This window comes from Pristiophorus japonicus, chromosome 1 (genome assembly GCF_044704955.1).
Source record: "Pristiophorus japonicus isolate sPriJap1 chromosome 1, sPriJap1.hap1, whole genome shotgun sequence".
Taxonomy (NCBI): domain Eukaryota; kingdom Metazoa; phylum Chordata; class Chondrichthyes; family Pristiophoridae; genus Pristiophorus; species Pristiophorus japonicus.
Window position 1 is genome coordinate 459,582,450 of NC_091977.1, and position 20,481 is coordinate 459,602,930.

The following is a 20,481-nucleotide window of genomic DNA, read 5'->3' on the forward strand; positions in this document are numbered from 1 at the left end:
CATATGAGAGAGTTTGTCTTTGATCCAAGGTTGCTTTCATACAATTTTTTCGTTTCACCTAGCAATATTAAATACATTTTACCATCCAAATTGAAGAAAAGTGCTACAATGGAAAGTAGAAAGGTTAGATTTATAAAGTACCTTATGTTGAGATGTCTTAAATCAATTCACACATTTTTGAAGTGCACTTACTGAGCTCAATTTTCCCCAGTATTTGCTCCGTTTTTTTTTGGAGTAGGCTGCTTTTTCTGGCCTAAATTAAAAATCCCCAGTTTCCTCAATCAATTTGCACCAGCGTAACTGACTGAGTTACGTTCTTTTTTAGGTATGTTTTTTTTGCTCAAAAGGGGGTGTTACCAGCCACCTACGCCAATTCTGCTCATTTAGGCAACTTTGGCCAGCTAATAGTTACTCTAGTTCTACTTAGGCCAGCATATGTGGCCACTCGAGAAAATCCTTTTGGACAGTTAAAGAAATCGCCGCAAGTAAGTGCAGCAGATGCCCAGACAGCAGCAGCAGGAAACGTGAAAGAGAGGTGGGGGGAGGAAGAGAGAGGGTTGGGGGAAGCCTTTAACCGGGAGGGAGGAGACCACTCAGCCTGGGCTAGGGGTGGGAGAACGCACCGGGAGGCACTTCGGCCAGGGCTAGGGGCGGGGAAGCGCTCCGGGAGGCTGCAACATAACTACAAAAAGAATGAAATTGAACAGTCCACCACATTAAGGGAAACCATGGGATTATACATCAAGCAAAACGTGTCAGGAAAAACATATGCAGCTTAACAAGAGACCCCTCAAAAAGTCTGGATTCCAGTTCAAACGAGACATCGGGCCCAGTTGGAAAAAAAAAGGAACTCAAACTATGTAGCACTGTACAAACTAAACCAACTCTTATTATAAACCAACCAAGCTTTAGCAATGTTAAATAAATCAATGCGGAGTGCATTTGCAAACAAAAACTACTAACGAGACATTGAAAAATAAAATCCATTCAACAGAAACACCACTTCTCAGAGGGAACAGACTTGCAAAACCATCCTTCTCACAATTAAAATAATCAAGAAATAATCATTACCACAATTCTATAAGAAATAAAAAATTGAAGTCATACCTTCAGCATCAAACTCCAATTCACCTTTCTGCACTCGGCCCGGGAAGGTAGCGGCCAGTGCGGGAGGCCACACGGCCTGGGCTAGGGGCGGGAGGGAGCGAACTGGCCGGCATCGGGGGCCACAGAGCGGCTGCAATTCAACCAGAAGAAGCCCAAACAGGTAAGTTTTTTAAACTTTATTTTACTTTCCTTGTGGGACCGGAATGAACAGGGTCCTCCCGAAACCGCTTCTCCATGACTAACTTGTTACCTGTGACCGTTCTTTTGATGCCGGCCCACAATCTTATTCCTGCCCGTCAACGGAAACACAGCACTCCTTCTGGCTCGCTCTGAGCACAACTACGCATGCACGGCCATTTCAGAGACGTCAGGAACGTCCCTTTTTTCCACCGCGCATGCACAGACGTCCCGGCACATTTTTCAGCGCAGAATGCAGGCTCCGCCGCCCCCCCCCCCCCCCCCCCCCCCGAGGCGATTGGCCACGCTGCTCGGCTGCAGAGAAGAGGCCAAACCGGTGAAAGTCGGAAGATTTTTTTCTGGGGCGTCGCCTGACTTAAGAAGCGGTGCAACTCTGGTAAGTACGCTAGAAAACGGGCTCGGGGAAAATTGAGCCCATTATGTAGATCAATGTGGTCTTTCTGCATAATTAGTGTAATTTTTTTCTTTGAGCAATTTGTAGCAAAATTGTAAACCTTTTATATGTACCATTTGTCTAGCATACATTTTGACCTTCACGCTGTTTATTTGCAAATTTCTGTCACCTTTACCTGTTTTGGTTCAAATTTAATATTCTTAAAACATTGAGAAATTACACCAAACAGGTCATCAAAAAAGCAATCAACAAGTACCAAGCGGGGATCAAAACCGCCAACTATCAGGTTTAAAACCATTATAAATCAAAAATGAGCAGCCAGCAGCAGCTACCACAGAAAGAAAAGATAACGTGAAGCAATCATTCCGAACTTTCTTTTGAATATCCTTTTAGATTTTTCACTAATCTTTGTCAATTTTTTAAATAGTTACAACAGTTAACTCTTTTAGTTTCTTTATAATGACTTACAATTTTATAGTGCCTTTAACATAAAACATCTCTCGGTGCTTCACAAAAGAGAAAACTGACCGTATGATAGAAGACTTAGGCGAGCTAACCAAAATCATAATTGAAAAACAGGTTTGAGGAGGCTTTTAAAGATAGGAAGGGAAATAGCAAAGCAAAGAGGTTTAAATAGGCATTCCAGAGGGTAGGGCCTAGCTAATTGATAGTTTTGCCAGTAAGTAAAGAATGCCTGGAGGGGAAAGATCGGGAGCAAGGTAGAAAGCTCAAGGCTGGCAAAGGCTGTAGGGCTGATTGGCCTCTCCCTAACTCTTGGGACATTGGGTAGGGTAAATGGGAGCTGTTCCCTAGTTCTCAACCAATTTTTTCTTGCCAATTATTTTACCATCTGCCACTTGCTGTGGTCTTCGTGCCCCTCCCCCATAGAGGACACAAAATGGGTTTCGATTAGAGATTCCCTTTACCTTTGCTTCCAGGAGCAGAATGTGTTGAGGCAAACCAGCCTGGTGATGCTGCAGTGAAGATGCATGGCACCCACACTAAGGCAGAGCCACTTCAACCTACACTTGCCCAAGGAGGAACAGCAGCAACCTGAAGAGGATACAGAGAACAACCTTTCTTGACTGCAAGACTCATTGGTGGCATACTGATCCTACCACATCTGGCCACTGCATGAACAGTTGTGTGTACATCTACCCAACATTAACATACATTGATCTGCAGGACCTTCTCTGTGCACGTCAACTCACACTCCCATTCACACAACCTGATGAAAGCCACTTTTAAACCTTGCAAAGAACAATGTATGCGCAACTTTAGATATAATTTTAATTAAAACCCATACTGTGCTTATGTACCGAGTGCTTATTACTGTAGTTCACCATAGTGGCAATCTGTCAAGTGTAAGCTCTTAATCCTAATTTAATGGTCCTTTTAGGTGTTATCTAAGTGGCAGAAATGCATGAGTTGGCTGGCTGCTGTGTCGGTATGCATTTCTTGAGACTGAGGTAGCTCTTTGCTCAATTCAGCTAAGTCACAGGAAGTATCTGTTGCATACACCTCGTGAGCTACTGCAGAGGCATTTTAGGTCTGCTTCATTTCTGTCATGTGCTAACATCTGAGTAGCCTCCTGAGAGACTTGGGTGGAGGGGATTCTCATACAGTTTGCATACCTTCTTGGAAACTTTCTCAGCTGCTGAAAATGAAAGTTTGTGTTGTGCTGACCGTTTTAAGTGCAGCATGCAATTTTTTCACCACCCAAATGGCAAGCTCCTAATGAGTGGTGTTCTTGATGCCAGGGGATCATTTTCATTATATTAATTGTGCTCACCTTGAAACTCCAGTGCTCAGCCCACTTCTCTGCAAGCATATACGTATCATGCTCAGCTTGGCTTTTTGCTCAAGTGGAAAATCTAGGTTTGTGTCTCTTGACTGAGGTTGGTGCATGGTACAGAACAACCCAAAAAAGTGAGAAGGGATGAAGATTCCTTCAAAAACAACAAAATTGTCCTCAACCAAAAAAGAAAAAGCATGTTCAGAAACACACACTTTGTCACCTTTATCAATAAGAGAACATTTTAGATTTAACTGAACTTTACATGATTTCCATTCTACCAAACTTTTTATAAAGCTAGGGTTAATTTCCCAACTCAGCACTTCCATCAGCACAAACAGGAAATGTTGGTATGCACAATGATTGAACCTCCAATCATTCAAATTAATTGTCAACCAATCATGTGCAGCCTGTATTAGAATTTCTGTTATGCGATGTCAGTGGAGGAGAATCCCTGATACCAGCACAAAGTTGGAAAATTGCCCCCAAGGACTTCAATATATGTGTACAGATACTGATTTTCGTCTCCCTGCTGGTACAGTGGTGTCACAGATGGAGAAATTGATCTGTGATTTTCACGTCACGTCCAACTCCATTATAAATATTCCAATATAAATATTCTAAATTGTCAGTATAATTTCTCATCAGATGAAGAAATATGTGTGCAATCAGCATTCTTTGAGAGAAATTTGACATTTGGAGATCTTTAGATGCTTTAGAATGTTCAAAAAGCAAACATACAAGTATTGTAAAGTTGTCCTAAACAGCATAATTGTGGTTGAAAACACTTACAATTACTGAAATATTCTACACCTTATTAATATCTATTGGGATAATATACAAAGCAACATTTGGCTCACTGAAAATAATAGACCATCAAATGAAGTGGAGGAAGAAAATAGATGGGCAGAAGGCCAAAGCACCAAGTAATTCTGACATGAGATTTTAATTTTGCAATCACTTTTATGTGCACATTTCTTTTCACAGTTTAATATCCAGTTCTAATGATGGATTTCTGTGAATGGACTTGCCTGTACCTTGTTGGTTAGTTCAATGCCACTTGTTGCATAAAGAAATGTGCACATTTTTAATTTTTGGAGTGTGGTAGTCTTACTACTGGGTATATATGGACTATTAACTGAACTATTTCCTCCACTCCATTATCAAAATAAGGAACAGGATTCACTGACTTATTTGTATCCTGAATATGTTGTTAAAAGACTGCTGTTGGTGACTTTTGGTTGTAAATATAACAGCTCTAAGTTCATCATTAATCCTAAACTTTGCTACCTATCATCACCTCCTATTTCAGAAATTAACTCCCTTTTTCTTTAAGCGTTTCACTAAACAACTTGTGATACCCAGAGCTCCACCTTTAAGAAAACGGACAAAGTTGTCCCCAATTAGTGGGCCCATACCAAAGAAGTTAGCCTCTTTGGTACACTCAAATGTATAGGGATCAATGTCAATGGGGTTTCGCTTACACGAAATGGGCTTACTTGGATCTATTCCCAAGTACTTTCCATGCTCTTTAAGAAAGGATAGATTAGGGTAAGTACCTATCAGCACCAGGGCCATTGAGATATTTAGGACAGTGTTTCCTCCTGAGGTACTCTGAAGAATGCATTTCTTCTCTGGTTGGAAAGAAACAATGCAGTTTTCAGGAAAGCTTGTGTAGTTAGGGAATGAGGTTGTGGTGTAGGACTGATTGCACATCTTGTGATAAACCTTGTGATATTCTGGATAAAGCTTCTTAGGAAGCTGTTTGAAGATTAAGCCTGGGTCAGTGACACTTCTTCTGAATGTGTGAATAACCGAGATATTGTGGTGGTAGGCACACAGTACTGCATCTGCTGCAGTCAGCCCTGCACCAACAATGAGAACAGGATCTGAGGTCTGGTTGACTTTGCAGTTTTTGATGGCAGACTCAAAGGCTGAGATGCTGTGAAATACAAAAGGCAAGTCTTCACCCTCTACCCCCAACCTTGCAGGTAAATCGTAGGTGCCAGTGGCTAAGACAACATTCTCAGAGAAAAGGCAAAATGGTACATGCGATCCATCTCCAATTTTCTGATATCCTCTGACTTCCCAAAGGCTGTGAGCTAGTCCATTTTCAGTAGCAGGCAGCTGCTGTGTGGTAATATCCATTTTGACACTCTTAGGCATTTTGTCCTTTACATTCTCTTGATCTTGCTGCAACTTTGAAACAGAAGTGACCTGAGTGTTGCCAACAAAGTTTTTCTGAAGTCCCATAATCTTAACATAGTCTTTATAATATAAAGCTATTTCTTCTGGAGTTGCTCTGTCATTCATTAGGTTTCTGTAGAAAAAAATACTTTTTTTAAATACAAACTATTACCAGGTCACCTGACTATTATTGTTTGATTGTAGTTGCTTCTGTTATCAGCCTAACAATTGGTACACTATAAACTATGAAATTAATTTAATGATTCTTAAAGGATCAGTATGGTGCAAGTCTTTAATCTCCTCATGTTGCATTTGAGCAAAGTTCATTTTGTTGTTCCAATGCATTTGGTCATTACCAGAGCCAAATGTTACATAGAATTCAGCCTTATTAAAAAGTGTCACTAAGCACTTTAAATAATAAAATCCATTCAAACATTCTTAATTGTAAGTAACAATGTCGGTGGTTAGTTGAACAATATTTCTTCTGAAGGCCTAAATGTTATGGGTAAAACAAATTGTCAGTTCAAACATACTCAATGCCTTATTTTAAATATTCCCATCCTTTTCAAAGGGTGTCCTGTAATGGAAATAACTATTTGAAAATCTCCAATGGTAAGAACACTGCATGATTTATGTAAATAATTATTGCTGTATTTAAACTTTATGGAGCTTATTGCAGGTGATATTTTTTGACCAGGTCCCACACAAGAGATTGGTGTGCAAAATCAAAGCACATGGTATTGGGGGTAATGTACTGACGTGGATAGAGAACTGGTTGGCAGACAGGAAGCAGAGAGTCGGGATTAACGGGTCCTTTTCAGAATGGCAGGCAGTGACTAGTGGAGTGCCGCGGGGCTCAGTGCTGGGATCCCAGCTGTTTACAATATATATTAATGATCTGGATGAAGGAATTGAGTGTAATATCTCCAAGTTTGCAGATGACACTAAACTGGGTGGCAGTGTGAGCTGTGAGGAGGACACTAAGAGGCTGCAGCGTGCATTGGACAGGTTAGGCGAGTGGGCAAATACATGGCAGATGCCGTATAATGTGGATAAATGTGAGGTTATCCACTTTGGGGGCAAAAACACAAAGGCAGAATATTATCTGAATGGTGGCAGATTAGGAAAAGGGGAGATGCAGCGAGACCTGGGTGTCATGATTCATCAGTCACTAAAGGTTGGCATGCAGGTACAGCAGGCGCTGAAGGCGGCAAATCGTATGTTGGCCTTCATAGCAAGGGGATTTGAGTGTAGGAGCAGGGAAGTCTTACTACAGTTGTACAGGGCCTTGGTGAGGCCCCAGCTGGCATATTGTGTTCAGTTTTGGTCCCCGAATCTGAGGAAGGACGTTCTTGCTATTGAGGGAGTGCAGCGGAGGTTCACCAGACTGATTCCTGGGATGGCAGGACTGACATATGAGGAGTGACTGGATCGACTGAGCCTGTATTCACTGGAGTTTAGAAGGATGAGAGGGGATCTCATAGAAACATAGAAAATTCTGACGGGACTGGACAGGTTAGATGCAGGAAGAATGTTCCCGATGTTGGGGAAGTCCAGAACCAGGGAACATAGTCGTAGGATAAGGGGTAAGCCATTTAGGACTGAGATGAGGAGGAACTTCTTCACTCAGAGTTGTTAACCTATGGAATTCCCTACCGCAGAGAGTTGTTGATGCAAGTTCATTGGATATATTCAAGAGGGAGTTAGATATGGCCCTTGTGGCTAAAGGGATCAAGGGGTATGGAGAGAAAGCAGGAACGGGTACTGAAGGAATGATCAGCCATTATCTTATTGAATGGCGGTGCAGGCTCAAAGGGCCGATTGGCCTACTCCTGCATCTATTTTCTATGTTTCTATATTGTCGGTTTAAAATGCAATTATAGTTTACTAAAAATATTTTTAACATTTGTCCTGTGTAATGTTTAATTAAATAAAATATAGATAAATATGGCAATACAAATACCAGGCATGAGACCGAACAACCTCTATATCTGAACATTTGTTCCTCCTCCTCCTCCTCCTCCTCGTCATCGCCGCCGCCACCGCCACCTTATATAGCTGTAGCAAGACTTCCCTGCTTTTATACTCCATCCCCTTTGCACTAAACGCCAAGATACCATTGGCCTTCCTGATCACTTGCTGTACCTGCATACTATCCTTTAGTGTTTCATGCACAAGTACCCCCAGGTCCCGCTGTACTGCGGCACTTTGCAATCTTTCTCCATTTAAATAATAACTTGCACTTTGATTTTTTTTCAGCCAAAGTGCATGACCTCACACTTTCCAACATTATACTCCATCTGCCAAATTTTTGCCCACTCACTTAGCCTGTCTATGTCCTTTTGCAGATTTTTTGTGTCCTCCTCACACATTGCTTTTCCTCCCATCTTTGTATCGTCAGTAAACTTGGCTACGTTACACTCAGTCCCTTCTTCCAAGTCGTTAATATAGATTGTAAATAGTTGGGGTCCCAGCACTGATCCCTGCGACACCCCACTAGTTACTGGTTGCCAACCAGAGAATGAACCATTTATCTCGACTCTCTGTTTTCTGTTAGTTAGCCAATCCTCTATCTATGCTAATATATTACCCTCAACCCCGTGAACTTTTATCTTGTGCAATAATACTTTATGTGGCACCTTGTCTAATACCTTCTGGAAGTCCAAATACACCACATCCACTGGTTCCCCTTTATCCACCCTGTTCATTGCATCTTCAAAGAACTCCAGCAAATTTGTCAAACATGACTCCCCCTTCATAAATCCATGCTGACTCTGCCTGACCGAATTTTACTTTTCCAAATGTCCTGCTTCTCTAATAATGGACTCCAATATTTTCCCAACCATAGATGTTAGGCCAACTTGTCTCTAGTTTTCCTCCTTTTTTAAATAGGGGTGTTACATTTTCAGTTTTCCAATCTGCTGGGACCTCCCCAGAATCCAGGGAATTTTGGTAAATTACAACCAATGCATGTACAATCCCTGCTGCTACTTCTCCATCAGGTCCAGGGGATGTATCTGCCTTTAGTCCCATTATCTTACTAAGTACCACCTCCTTAGTGATTGTGTTAAGTTCCTCCCCCCCCATGGCCCCTAGACTATCCACTGTCGGAATATTGTTAGTGTCCTCTACCATAAAGACTGATACAAAATATTTGTCCAGAATTTCAGCCATCTCAATGTTCCCCATTACTAATTCCTCAGTCTTGTCCTCTAAGGGACATACATTTATTTTAGCCACCCTTTTCCTTTTTATATACCTATAGAAACTCTTGCTATCTGTTTTTATATTTTGTGCTAGTTTGCTTTCATAGTCTATCTTCCCTTTCATAATCATTTTTTTAGTCGTTCTTTGCTGGCTTTTAAAAGCTTCCCAGTCTTCTGTCCTCCCACTAACTTTGGCCACATTCTATGCCCTTGTTTTTAATTGGATACCGTCCTTTATTTCTTTAGTTAGCCACAGGTGGCTATCTTTTCTCTTACACCCTTTCCTCTTCACTGGTATATATTTTTCTTGAGAGTAGTGAAATGTCTCCTTAAATGTACACCACTGATCATCAACCGTCCTACACTTTAATCTATTTTCCCACTCCATTCTACCCAACTCTGCCCTCATACCTTCATAGTCTCCTTTATTTAAGCTTAGTACGCTGGTTATAGATCCAACTTGCTCACCTTCCATCTGAATTTCAATTTCAGATCATGCTATGATCACTCATTCCGAGGGGATCCTTTACTAGGAGATTGGTTATTAATCCTGTCTCATTACATAGGACCAGATCTAAGATAGCTTGCCCCCTGGTTGGTTCCGTTGCATACTGCCGCACCTCCGCACCAAACATTCGCCGGATCCACTATGCTGCTAGTATCCACTCCATCACCAAGACTGCCTATTTCCACCTCCATAACATCATCCATCCCCACCCCTACCTCAGCTCATCTGCTGCTGAAACTCTCATCCATGACTTTGTTATCTTCAGAATTGACTATTCTAATGGTCTCCTGGCCGACCTCCCATCTTCCACCCTCCATAAACTTAAGCTCATCCAAAACTGTTTTCCATCACCTCTGTGCTCACTGACCTACATTGGCTCCCGGTCCGGCAACGTGTCAATTTAAAAATTCTTATCCTTGTTTGCAAATCCCTATATGGCCTTGCCCCTCTCTATCTCTGTAATCTCTCAGTCCCACAACCCTCCGAAATCTCTGAGCTCCTCCAGTTCTGACCTCTTCTGCATCCCCAATTTTAATTGCTCCAACATTGGTGGCCGTGCCTTCAGCTGCCAAGTCCTTAAGTGCTGGAATTCCCTCCCTAAACCTCCCTGACTCTCCACCCCTCTCTCCTTTAAGACGCTCTTTAAAACGTACCTCTTCTTAATATCTCCTTATGTGGCTCGGAGTCAAATTTAGTTTGATAACGTTCCTCTGAAGTGCCTCAGGACATTTCATTACGTTACAGGTGCTATATAACAACAAATTATTGTTGTAGTAATCGAGGAATATTTGTGTAATGATGCCTGTTTTTAACAGAAATTTGGCACATCAATAATTTCAACAAAAATATTATTGCTTTCCTAATTTTTAGTGAAAACTCACTATCAGTTCATAAACATTAATTTTCCATTTAAAAACAAACTGAATTTCATAGACTCCCTTGTTCAGAGATTTTTTTTAAATGAACGTTCCAGGTAATGTCCATGTAACTTTAACCAATATGGTTTTGGGTGATGACTTGTCACTTCTAAACTCAATCAGATTTGTTGACCAATTCATATCGTGTAGTCTTTTCAAAAATTGGCATGGTAGGAAGCCTGTGCATCTGTGAACACAGCACAACACACTGCATAAATGAACACATAATGGATGTTTTCAATAAACAAATGAGTTCCTTTCATCAGGCTGGATTAATTTTGAGAAGGAATACAGTGAGCAATATTGAAAGAATGAAATCATTAGCAATTGGCAGGTCAGTTCAAAACATTAATAGATAATATTTCACAAACAATAAGTGAATAAAGATTTGAATGAGGTAGCTATAGAAGCTAATCCTCTCCACCTCCACATCCATATTTGATTGAATGTGGGAGGATCAACTTAAAATACTGCACTCTATGGAATGGTTTTGAAATAATATCTTCCCTCTCTGGGAATGTTGGAGTGCCTGGGGCATCGGAAGGATGTTGCTATATGGGGAAGAATTTGCTGTTCCTGTATCTAGACCCACTAGTTTGCCATTAAATGAACAAAACATCATCCATCATGGGCATGTGCCCTTTCTCATTCGAATTTCCTGTGTTCAGGCGATCCAACAGATGCAAGAAGAGAAAAATTGGCTCCATGGGAACAGATTTTCCAGGAACTCCTCTACTCCTAGTGTGCCAGCATTTCCTATCCTGGCCATTAACATAGAGGGAAAGGGAAGGGGCACCATTAATACAGCCCACTCCCTGGCACTGCAGGCTTTTTTTTCCATTCATGGGATGTGGGCATCGCTGGCACAGCCAGCATTTATCACCCATCCTTAATTTCCCTTAACTTTTCAGAGGGCCATTAAGAGTCAACCACATTGTTGTGAGTCTGGAGTCCCATAGGCCAGATTGGGTAAAGATGGCAGATTTCCTTCCCTCAAGGACATTAATGAACCAAATGTTTTTTTTTCTGACAATCCAGTAGTTACATGGTCACCAGGACTGATAATAGTTTTTAATTCCAGATTTATTTAACTAACTGAATTTAAATTGCCCAGCTGCCATGACAGGATTTGAACTCACATTGCTGGATCATTAGCCCAGGCTTCTGGATTAATAGTCCCATAACATAACCACCATGCTACTGTTCCCCCAGAGAAAAGCACCAACTGTAAGCCCTCAAAGCCCAAAAGTCGCTTGGTAAGTATACAAAATTTGAAGCTGTTGAGGTTAGAATCATGGAAATTTACAGCACAGAAGGAGACCATTTTGGTCCATCGTTTCTGTGCCGGCCGACCAAGAGCTATCCAGCCTAATCCTGCTTTCCAGCTCTTGGTCCATAGCCCTGTAGGTTACAGCACTTTAAGTGCACATCCAACTACTTTTTAAATGTGATGAGGGTTTCTGCCTCTACCACCTTTTCAGGCAGTGAGTTTCAGACTCCCACTACTCTCTGGGTGAAGAAATGTCCCCTCATATCTCCTCTAAACCTCCCCCCAATTACTTTAAATCTATGTTCCCTCTGCCAAGGGAAACCGGTCCTTCCTATCCACTCTATCCAGGCCCTTCATAATTTTATACACTTCAATCAGGTCTCCCCTCAGCTTCCTCTGTTCCAAAGAAAACAGACCCAGCATCTCCAATCGTTCCTCATAGCCAAAATTCTCCAGTCTAGCTAACATTCTTGTAAATCTCCTCTGCAGCCTTTCCAGTGCAATCACATCTTTCCTGTAATGTGGTGACCAGAACTGCACATAGTATTCCAGCTGCAGCTTAACCAGTGTTTTATACAGTTCAAGCATAACCTCCTTGCTCTTGTATTCCATGCCTCGACTAATAAAGGCAAGTATTCCATGTGCCTTCTTAACCACCTTATCTACCTCACCTGCAACCTTTAGGGATCTGTGGACCTGCACTCCAAGGTCCCTTTGTTCCTCTACACTTTTCAGTGTCGTACCATTTAATGTGTATTCCTTTGCCTTGTTAGACCTCCCGAAATGCATTACCTCACACTTTTCCGGATTGAATTCCATTTGCCATTGTTCTGCCCACCTGACCAGTACGTTGCTATCTTCCTGCAATCCGCAGCTTTCTTCTTCATTATCAACCACACAGCCTATTTTAGTGTCACCTGCAAACATCTTAATCATACCCCCAACATTCAAGTCCAAGTCATTGATATGTACCACAAAAAGCAAGGGACCCAGCACTGAGCCTGGTGGAACCCCACTTTATACAGCCTTCCAGTTAGAAAAACACCCATCAACCATTACTCTTTGTTTCCTGCCTCTGAACTAATTTTGGATCAACTTGCCACTTTGCGCTGGATCTCATGGGCTGGATCGCATGGGCTTTTACTTTCGTGACCAGTCTGCCATGTGGGACCTTATCAAAAGCTTTGCTAAAATCCATATACACTAAATCATATGCACTGCCCTCATCGACCCTCCTGGTTACCTCCTCGAAAAATTCAATCAAGTCAGACAGACAAATCCATGATGACTGTCGTTGATTAATTCATGTCTTTTCAAATGAAGATTTATCCTGTCCCTCAGAACTTTTCCCAATAATTTTCCCACCATTGAGGTTAGGCTGACTGTCCTGTAATTACTTGGTCTATCCCTTTCTCCCTTTTCAAACAAAGTTACAACATTAGCAGTCCTCCAGTCCTCTGGCATCACACCTGTAGCCAGAGAAGCCTGGAAAATGATGGTCAGAGCCTCTGCTATTTCCTCTTTTGCTTCTCTTAACAGCCTGGATACATTTCATCCGGGCCTGGGGATTTATCCACTTTTAAAGCTGCTAAGCCTCTTAATACTTTCTCTCTCACTATGTTTATCTCATCTAATATTTCACACTCTTCCCTCATTGCAAAGTCTACATCGCCCCTCTCTTGTAAAAACAGATGCAAAGTATTCATTAAGAATCATACCCATATCTTCTGTCTCCACACACACACATTTCCTTTATGGTCTCTAATAGGCCCCACTCTTTCTCCAGTTATCCTCTTGCTCTTAATGTATTTATAAAACATCTTTGGGTTTTCACTGATTTTACAACATTCTTTCATGCTCTGTCTTTGTTTTCCTGATATCTTTTTTAATTGCACCCCTGCACTTCTTATACTCCTCTCGAGTCTCTGCAGTACTGAGTTCTTGGAATCTGTCATAAGCTTCCCTTTTTTTCTTTATCACCCTTGTCTCTTGACATCCAGGGAGCTCGAGATTTATTAGTCCCACCTTTTTTTTTAAAAGGGAACATACTTGCTCTGTACCCTCAGGATCTCCACCTTGAATGTCTCCCACTGCTCTGACACTGATTTACCATCAAGTAGCCATTGACAGTACACTTTGGCCAAATCCCATCTCAGCTCAGCAAAATTGGCTTTACCCTAATTGAGAACTTTTTTTCCTGGTCCACCTTTGTTCTTTTCCATAACTACCCTAAATCTTATTGAATTATGATCACTAGCACCAAAATGCTCTCCCACTGATACCCCTTCCACCTGCTGCTCTTCATTCCCCAAAATCCAATCCAGAACTGCCCCCTCCCTTGTTGGGTTGTTACATACTGGCTAAAGAAGGTCTCCTGAATGCATTTTAGGAATTCTGCACCCTCTGTACCATTCACACTGCTTTTTATTCCAGTTGATATTAGGGTAGTTGAAATCCCATATTATTACAGCTCTATAGTTTTTGCACTTAGCAGCAACTTGCCACATATTTGTTCTTCTGTCTCCCTCTGACTGTTTGGGGGTCTATAGTACACTCCCAGTAGTGTGATTGCCCCTTTTTTGTTCTTCAATTCAACCCATATGGCCTCGTTTGATGACCCCTCTAACATATCATCCCTTCTCACAGCTGTAATTGCCGGAGGCGTGGAGGCCCCGACCTGCGTGAGAACATGAGAACACCAGCAGCAGGTCGGGGCCATAAAAGGAGCAGCGTGGAGGCATACTACTTCAAGGAGCAGCATGAGCTGGTGCAGGAGGGTGATGGCAGCGAAGAGTGACGTCATCAAGCTCCAGGTGGTGATTGGAGCGTAGGCAGATAGAAACATAGAAAATAGGTTCAGGAGTAGGCCGTTCGGCACTTCGAGCCTGCACCGCCATTCAATAAGATCATGGCTGATCATTCACCTCAGTACCCCTTTCCTGCTTTCTCTCCATACCCCTTCATCTCTTTAGCCGTAAGGGCCATATCCAACTGCCTCTTGAATATATCTAACGAACTGGCATCAACAACTCTGCAGAAAAGAATGCCACAGGTTAACAATTCTCTGAGTGAAGAAGTTTCTCCTCATCTCAGTCCTAAATAGCTTACCCCTTATCCTTAGACTATGACCCCTGGTTCTGGACTCCCCCATCGGAAACATTCTTCCTGCATCTAACCTGTCCAGTCCCGTCAGAATTTTATATGTTTCTATGAGATCCCCTCTCATTCTTCTAAACTCCAGTGAATACAGGCGCAGTCTCTCCTCATATGTCAGTCGTGCCATCCCGGGAATCAGTCTGGTGAACCTTAGCTGCACTCCCTCAATAACAAGAACATCCTTCCTCAGATTAGGAGACCAAAACTGAACACAATATTCCAGATGAGGCCTCACCAAGGCCCTGTACAACTGCAGCAAGACCTCCCTGCTCCTATACTCAAATCCCTTAGCTATGAGGGCCAACATGCCATTTGCCTTCTCCACCGCCTGCTGCACCTGCATGCCGACCTGCAAAGACTGATGTACCATGACACCCAGGTCTTATTGCACCTCCCCTTTTCCTAATCTGCCACCATTCAGATAATATTCTGCCTTCATGTTTTTGCCACCAAAGTGGATAAACTCACATTTATCCACATTATACTGCATCTGCCATGCATTCACCTGACCTGTCCAAGTCCCCCTGCAGCCTCTTAGCATCCTCCTCACAGCTCACACCGCCACCCAACTTAGTGTCATCTGCAAACTTGGAGATATTACTCTCAATTCCTTCATCTAAATCATTGATGTATGTTGTAAATAGCTGGTGTTCCAGCACTGAGCCCTTCGGCACCCCACTAGTCACTGCCTGCCATTCTGAAAAGGACCCATTTATCCCAACTCTCTGCTTCCTGCCTGCCAACCAGTTCTCTATCCACGTCAGTACATTACCCCCAATACCACGTGCTTTAATTTTGCACACCAATCTCTTGTATGGGACCTTGTCAAAAGCCTTTTGAAAGTCCAAATACACCACTTCAACTGGTTCTCCCTTGTCCACTCTACTAGTTACATCATCAAAAAATTCTAGAAGATTTGTCAAGTATGATTTCCCTTTCATAAATCCATGCTGACTTGGACCGATCCTGTAACTGCTTTCTAAATGAGCTGCTATTTCATCTTTAATAATTAATTCCAACATTTACCCCACTACTGATGTCAGGCTAACCGATCTATAATTCCTCATTTTCTCTCTCCCTCCTTTCTTAAAAAGTAATGTTACATTAGCTACCCTCCAGTCCATAGGAACTGATCCCGAGTCGATAGACTGTTGGAAAATGATCACCAATGCATCCACTATTTCGAGGGCCACGTCCTTAAGTGCTCTGGGATGCCCTGGGGAATTATCGGCCTTCAATCCCATCAATTTCCCTAACACAATTTCCGCCTAATAAGGAATTCCTTCAGTTCCTCCTTCTCGCAAGACCCTCGGTTCCCTAGTATGTCCGGAAGGTTATTTGTGTCTTCCTTCGTGAAGACAGAACCAAAGTATTTGTTCAATTGGTCTGCCATTTCTTTGTTCCCCATTATAAATTCACCTGATTCTGACTGCAAGGGACCTATGTTTGTCTTCACTAATCTTTTTCTCTTCACATATCTATAGAAGCTTTTGCAGTCAGTTTTTATGTCCCAGCAAGCTTCCTCGCATACTCTATTTTCCCCCTCCTAATTAAACCCTTTGTCCTCCTCTGCTGAATTTTAAATTTCTCCCAGTCCTCAGGTTTGCTGCTTTTTCTGGCCAATTTATATGCCTCTTCCTTGGATTTAATACTATCCCTAATTTCCCTTGTTAGCCACGGTTGAGCCACCTTCCCCATTTTATTTTTACTCCAGTCAATAATGTACAATTGTTGAAGTTCATCCATGTGATCTTTAAATGTTTGCCATCAGCAGATATAGCAGGAGTGGCGAGATCGTGGCGAAGGAGCGGCGAGAGACTCTGGAGGAATGTGATCGGGGCCCAGGGGAGGTGTGAGTTCAGGGCCAGGGGCCCAGGGGCAGCGCGGGCCAGCCCACTCTGCGATATTTGTGCGCACTAGGTCCGTGCAGCAGAGCTGGTCTCCAGCCGACTTGGGTAATCCTTGCCATTGGAGCAAGACCTAGCTCTGTCAAGTCCATGCGGTGGCTGGTGTGCAACGGCCACCACAAGTTAAAAAAATCCACGCGCAGGCATCTTCCATCCTTGAGGATGTCGTTCAGGTCTTTCATTGAAACACCTGTGAACTCATCCTTTTTTGGCGTGGAAGCAAGTCATCCTCATTCTGATGGACCGCCTATGACAATGATGAATTAATACTGTGACTCCCTCTCCTTTTTTACCCCCTCTCTCTATCTCGTCTGAAAACCCTGTAACCAGGAATACTGAGCTGCTATCCTACCTTCTTTCAACCATGACTCAATAATGGCTATAATATCGTACTCCCAAGTGTCTATCTGTGCTCTCAGCTCATCTGCCTTATCCCCTATACTCCTTGCATTGATGTACATACCATTTAGTGGTGCCAAACTCCCCTGTTGTCTATTTTCCAACTCTTATTTCCTCTGTCTTCCAAATTCACTTTCTACTTTTCTGCTGCCCAATTCCAGCTTTGCTTCTCTTCCCACTGGATCTAATCTCTGATTCCTATCCCCCTGCCAAGCTAGCTTAAACCCTCCCCAACAGCACTACAAACCCTCCCGCGAGGATACTGGTCCTGGCTCAGTTCAGGTGCAACCCATCCGGCTTGTACAGGTTCCACCTCCCCCTGAAACGTTCCCAATGCCTCAGCAATCTAAAGCCCTCCTGCCTGCACCAGCTCTCCTACCACGCATTCATCTTTATCCTTCTATTTCTATACTCACTAACACATGGCACCGGCAGTAACCCAGGGTGCAGGACATTCTGAAAAGGGAGGGTGAACAGCCAGTTGTCGTGGTGCATATAGATACCAACGATGTCGGTAAAAAAAAAGAGATGAGGTCCTACAAGACGAATTTAGGGAGCTAGGAGCTAAATTTAAAAAGTAGGACCTCAAAAGTAGTAATCTCAGGATTAGTGCTAGTCAGAGTAGGAATCGCAGGATAGCTCAGATGAATACGTGACTTGAGGAGTGGTGCAGCAGGGAGGGATTCAAATTCCTGGGACATTGGAGCCGGTTCTGGGGGAGGTGGGACCAGTACAAACCGGACGATCTGCACCTGGGCAGGACCGGAACCAATGTCCTAGGGGGAGTGTTTGCTCGTGCTGTTGGGGAGGGGTTAAACTAATATGGCAGGGGGATAGGAACCTATGCAGGGAGACAGAGGGAAGTAGAATGGGGGCAGAAGCAAAAGATAGAACGAAAAAAAGTAAAAGTGGAGGGCAAAGAAACCCAAGGCAAAAAGCAAAAAGGGCAACATTACAACAAGATTCTAAAGGGGCAAAGTGTGTTAGAAAGACAAGCCTGAAGGCTCTATGCCTCAATGCGAGGAGTATTCGGAATAAGGTGGACGAATTAACTGCGCAGATAGCAGTTAACGGATATGATGTAATTGGCATCACGGAGACATGGCTCCAGGGTGACCAAGGTAGGGAACTCAACATCCAGGGGTATTCGACATTTAGGAAGGCTGGACAGAAAGGAAAATGAGGCGGGGTGGCATTGCTGGTTAAAGAGGAAATTAATGCAATAGTAAGGAAGAACATTAGCTTGGATGATGTGGAATCGGTATGGGTGGAGCTACGGAATACCAAGGGGCAGAAAACGCTAGTGGGAGTTGTGTACAGACGACCAAACAGTAGTAGTAAGGTTGGGGACAGCATCAAACAAGATATAAGGGATGCATGCAATAAAGGTACAGCAGTTATCATGGGTGACTTTAATCTACATATAGATTGGGCTAACCACACTGGTAGCAATGCAGTGGAGGAGGATTTCCTGAAGTGTATTAGGGATGGTTTTCTAGACCAATATGTCGAGGAACCAACCAGGGAGCTAGCCATCCTCGACTGGGTGATGTGTAATGAGAAAGGACTAATTAGCAATCTTGTTGTGCGAGGCCCCTTGGGGAAGAGTGACCATAACATGGTAGAATTCTTTATTAGGATGGAGAGTGACACAGTTAATTCAGAAACTAGGGCCCTGAACTTAAGGAAAGGTAACTTCGATGGTTTGAGGTGTGAATTGGCGAGAGTAGACTGGCAAATGATACTTAAAGAGTTGACGGTGGATAGGCAATGGCAAACATTTAAAGATCAGATGGATGAACTTCAGCAATTGTACATCCCTGTCTGGAGTAAAAATGAAATGGGGAAGGTGGCTCAACCGTGGCTAACAAGGGAAATTAAGGATAGTGCTAAATCCAAGGAAGAGGCATATAAATTGGCCAGAAAAAGCAGCAAACCTGAGGACTGGGAGAAATTTAGAATTCAGCAGAGGAGGACAAAGGGTTTAATTAAGGGGGAGAAAATAGAGTACGAGAAGAAGCTTGCTGAGAACATAAAAACTGACTGCAAAATCTTCTATAGATATGTGAAAAAAAAAGATTAGCGAAGACAAATGTAGGTCCCTTGCAGTCGGATTCAGGTGAATTTATAATGGGGAACAAAGAAATGGCAGACCAATTGAACAAATACTTTGGTTCTGTCTTCATGAAGGAAGACACAAATAACCTTCCGAAAGTACTAGGGGACGGAGGGTCTAGTGAGAAGGAGGAACTGAAGGATATCCTTATTAGGCGGGAAATTGTGTTAGGGAAATTGATGGGATTGAAGGCCGATAAATCCCCGGGGCCTGATAGTCAGCATCCCAGAGTACTTAAGGAAGTGGCCGTAGAAATAGTGGATGCATTGGTGATCATTTTCCAACAGTCTATCGACTCGGGATCAGTTCCTATGGACTGGAGGGTAGCTAATGTAACACCACTTTTTAAAAAGGGAGGGCGATAGAAAGCGGGTAATTATAGACCGGTTAGCCTGACATCAATGGTGGGGAAAATGTTGGAATCAATTATTAAGGATGAAATAGCAGTGCATTTGGAAAGCAGTGACAGGATCGTTCCAAGTCAGCATGGACTTATGATGGGGAAATCATGCTTGACTAATCTTTTGGAATTTTTTGAGGATGTAACTAGTAGAGTGGACAAGGGAGAACCAGTGGATGTGGTGTATTAGGACTTTCAAAAGGCTTTTGACCAGGTCCCACACAAGAGATTGGTGTATAAAATCAAAGCACGTGGTATTGGGGGTAATATACTCACGTGGATAGAGAACTGGTTGGCAGACAGGAAGCAGAGAGTCAGGATAAACGGGTCCTTTTCAGAATGGCAGGCAGTGACTAGTGGAGTGCCGCAGGGCTCAGTGCTGGGACCCCAGCTCTTTACATATACATCAATGATTTGGATGAAGGAATTGAGTGTAATATCTCCAAGTTTGCAGATGACACTAAACTGGGTGGTGGTGTGAGCTGTGAGGGGGAGGCTAAGAGGCTGCAGGGTGACTTGGACAGGTTAGGTGAGTGGAAAAATGCATGGCAGATGCAGTATAATGTGGATAAATGTGAGGTTATCCACTTTGAGGGCAAAAACGCGAAGACAGAATATTATCTGAATGGTGGAAGATTAGGAAAAGAAGAGGTGCAACGAGACTTGGGTGTCATGGTTCATCAGTTATTGAAAATTGGCATACAGGTACAGCAGGCGGTAAAGAAGGCAAATGGTATGTTGGCCTTCATAGCTAGGGGATTTGAGTATAGGAGCAGGGAGGTCTTACTGCAGTTGTACAGGGCCTTGGTGAGGCCTCATCTGGAATATTGTGTTCAATTTTGGTCTCTTAATCTAAGGAAGGACGTTTTTGCTGTTGAGGGAGTGCAGCGAAGGTTCACCAGACGGATTCCCGCGATGGCA

The 20,481-nt window shown here is 43.0% G+C and overlaps 1 protein-coding gene across 1 annotated transcript in view; it reads right to left on the reverse strand.

The window, feature by feature from the left end:
* Nucleotides 1–4,802: 4,802 nt before the first annotated feature.
* The window catches only part of osgin2 (oxidative stress induced growth inhibitor family member 2), a 32,163-nt gene continuing 16,484 nt past the window's right edge, over nucleotides 4,803–20,481 (reverse strand). Inside the window, exon 5 of the mRNA XM_070876186.1 lies at nucleotides 4,803–5,814. Within this exon, the coding sequence (XP_070732287.1) occupies nucleotides 4,803–5,814 (1,012 nt within the window). The remainder of the gene's footprint in view (nucleotides 5,815–20,481) is intronic.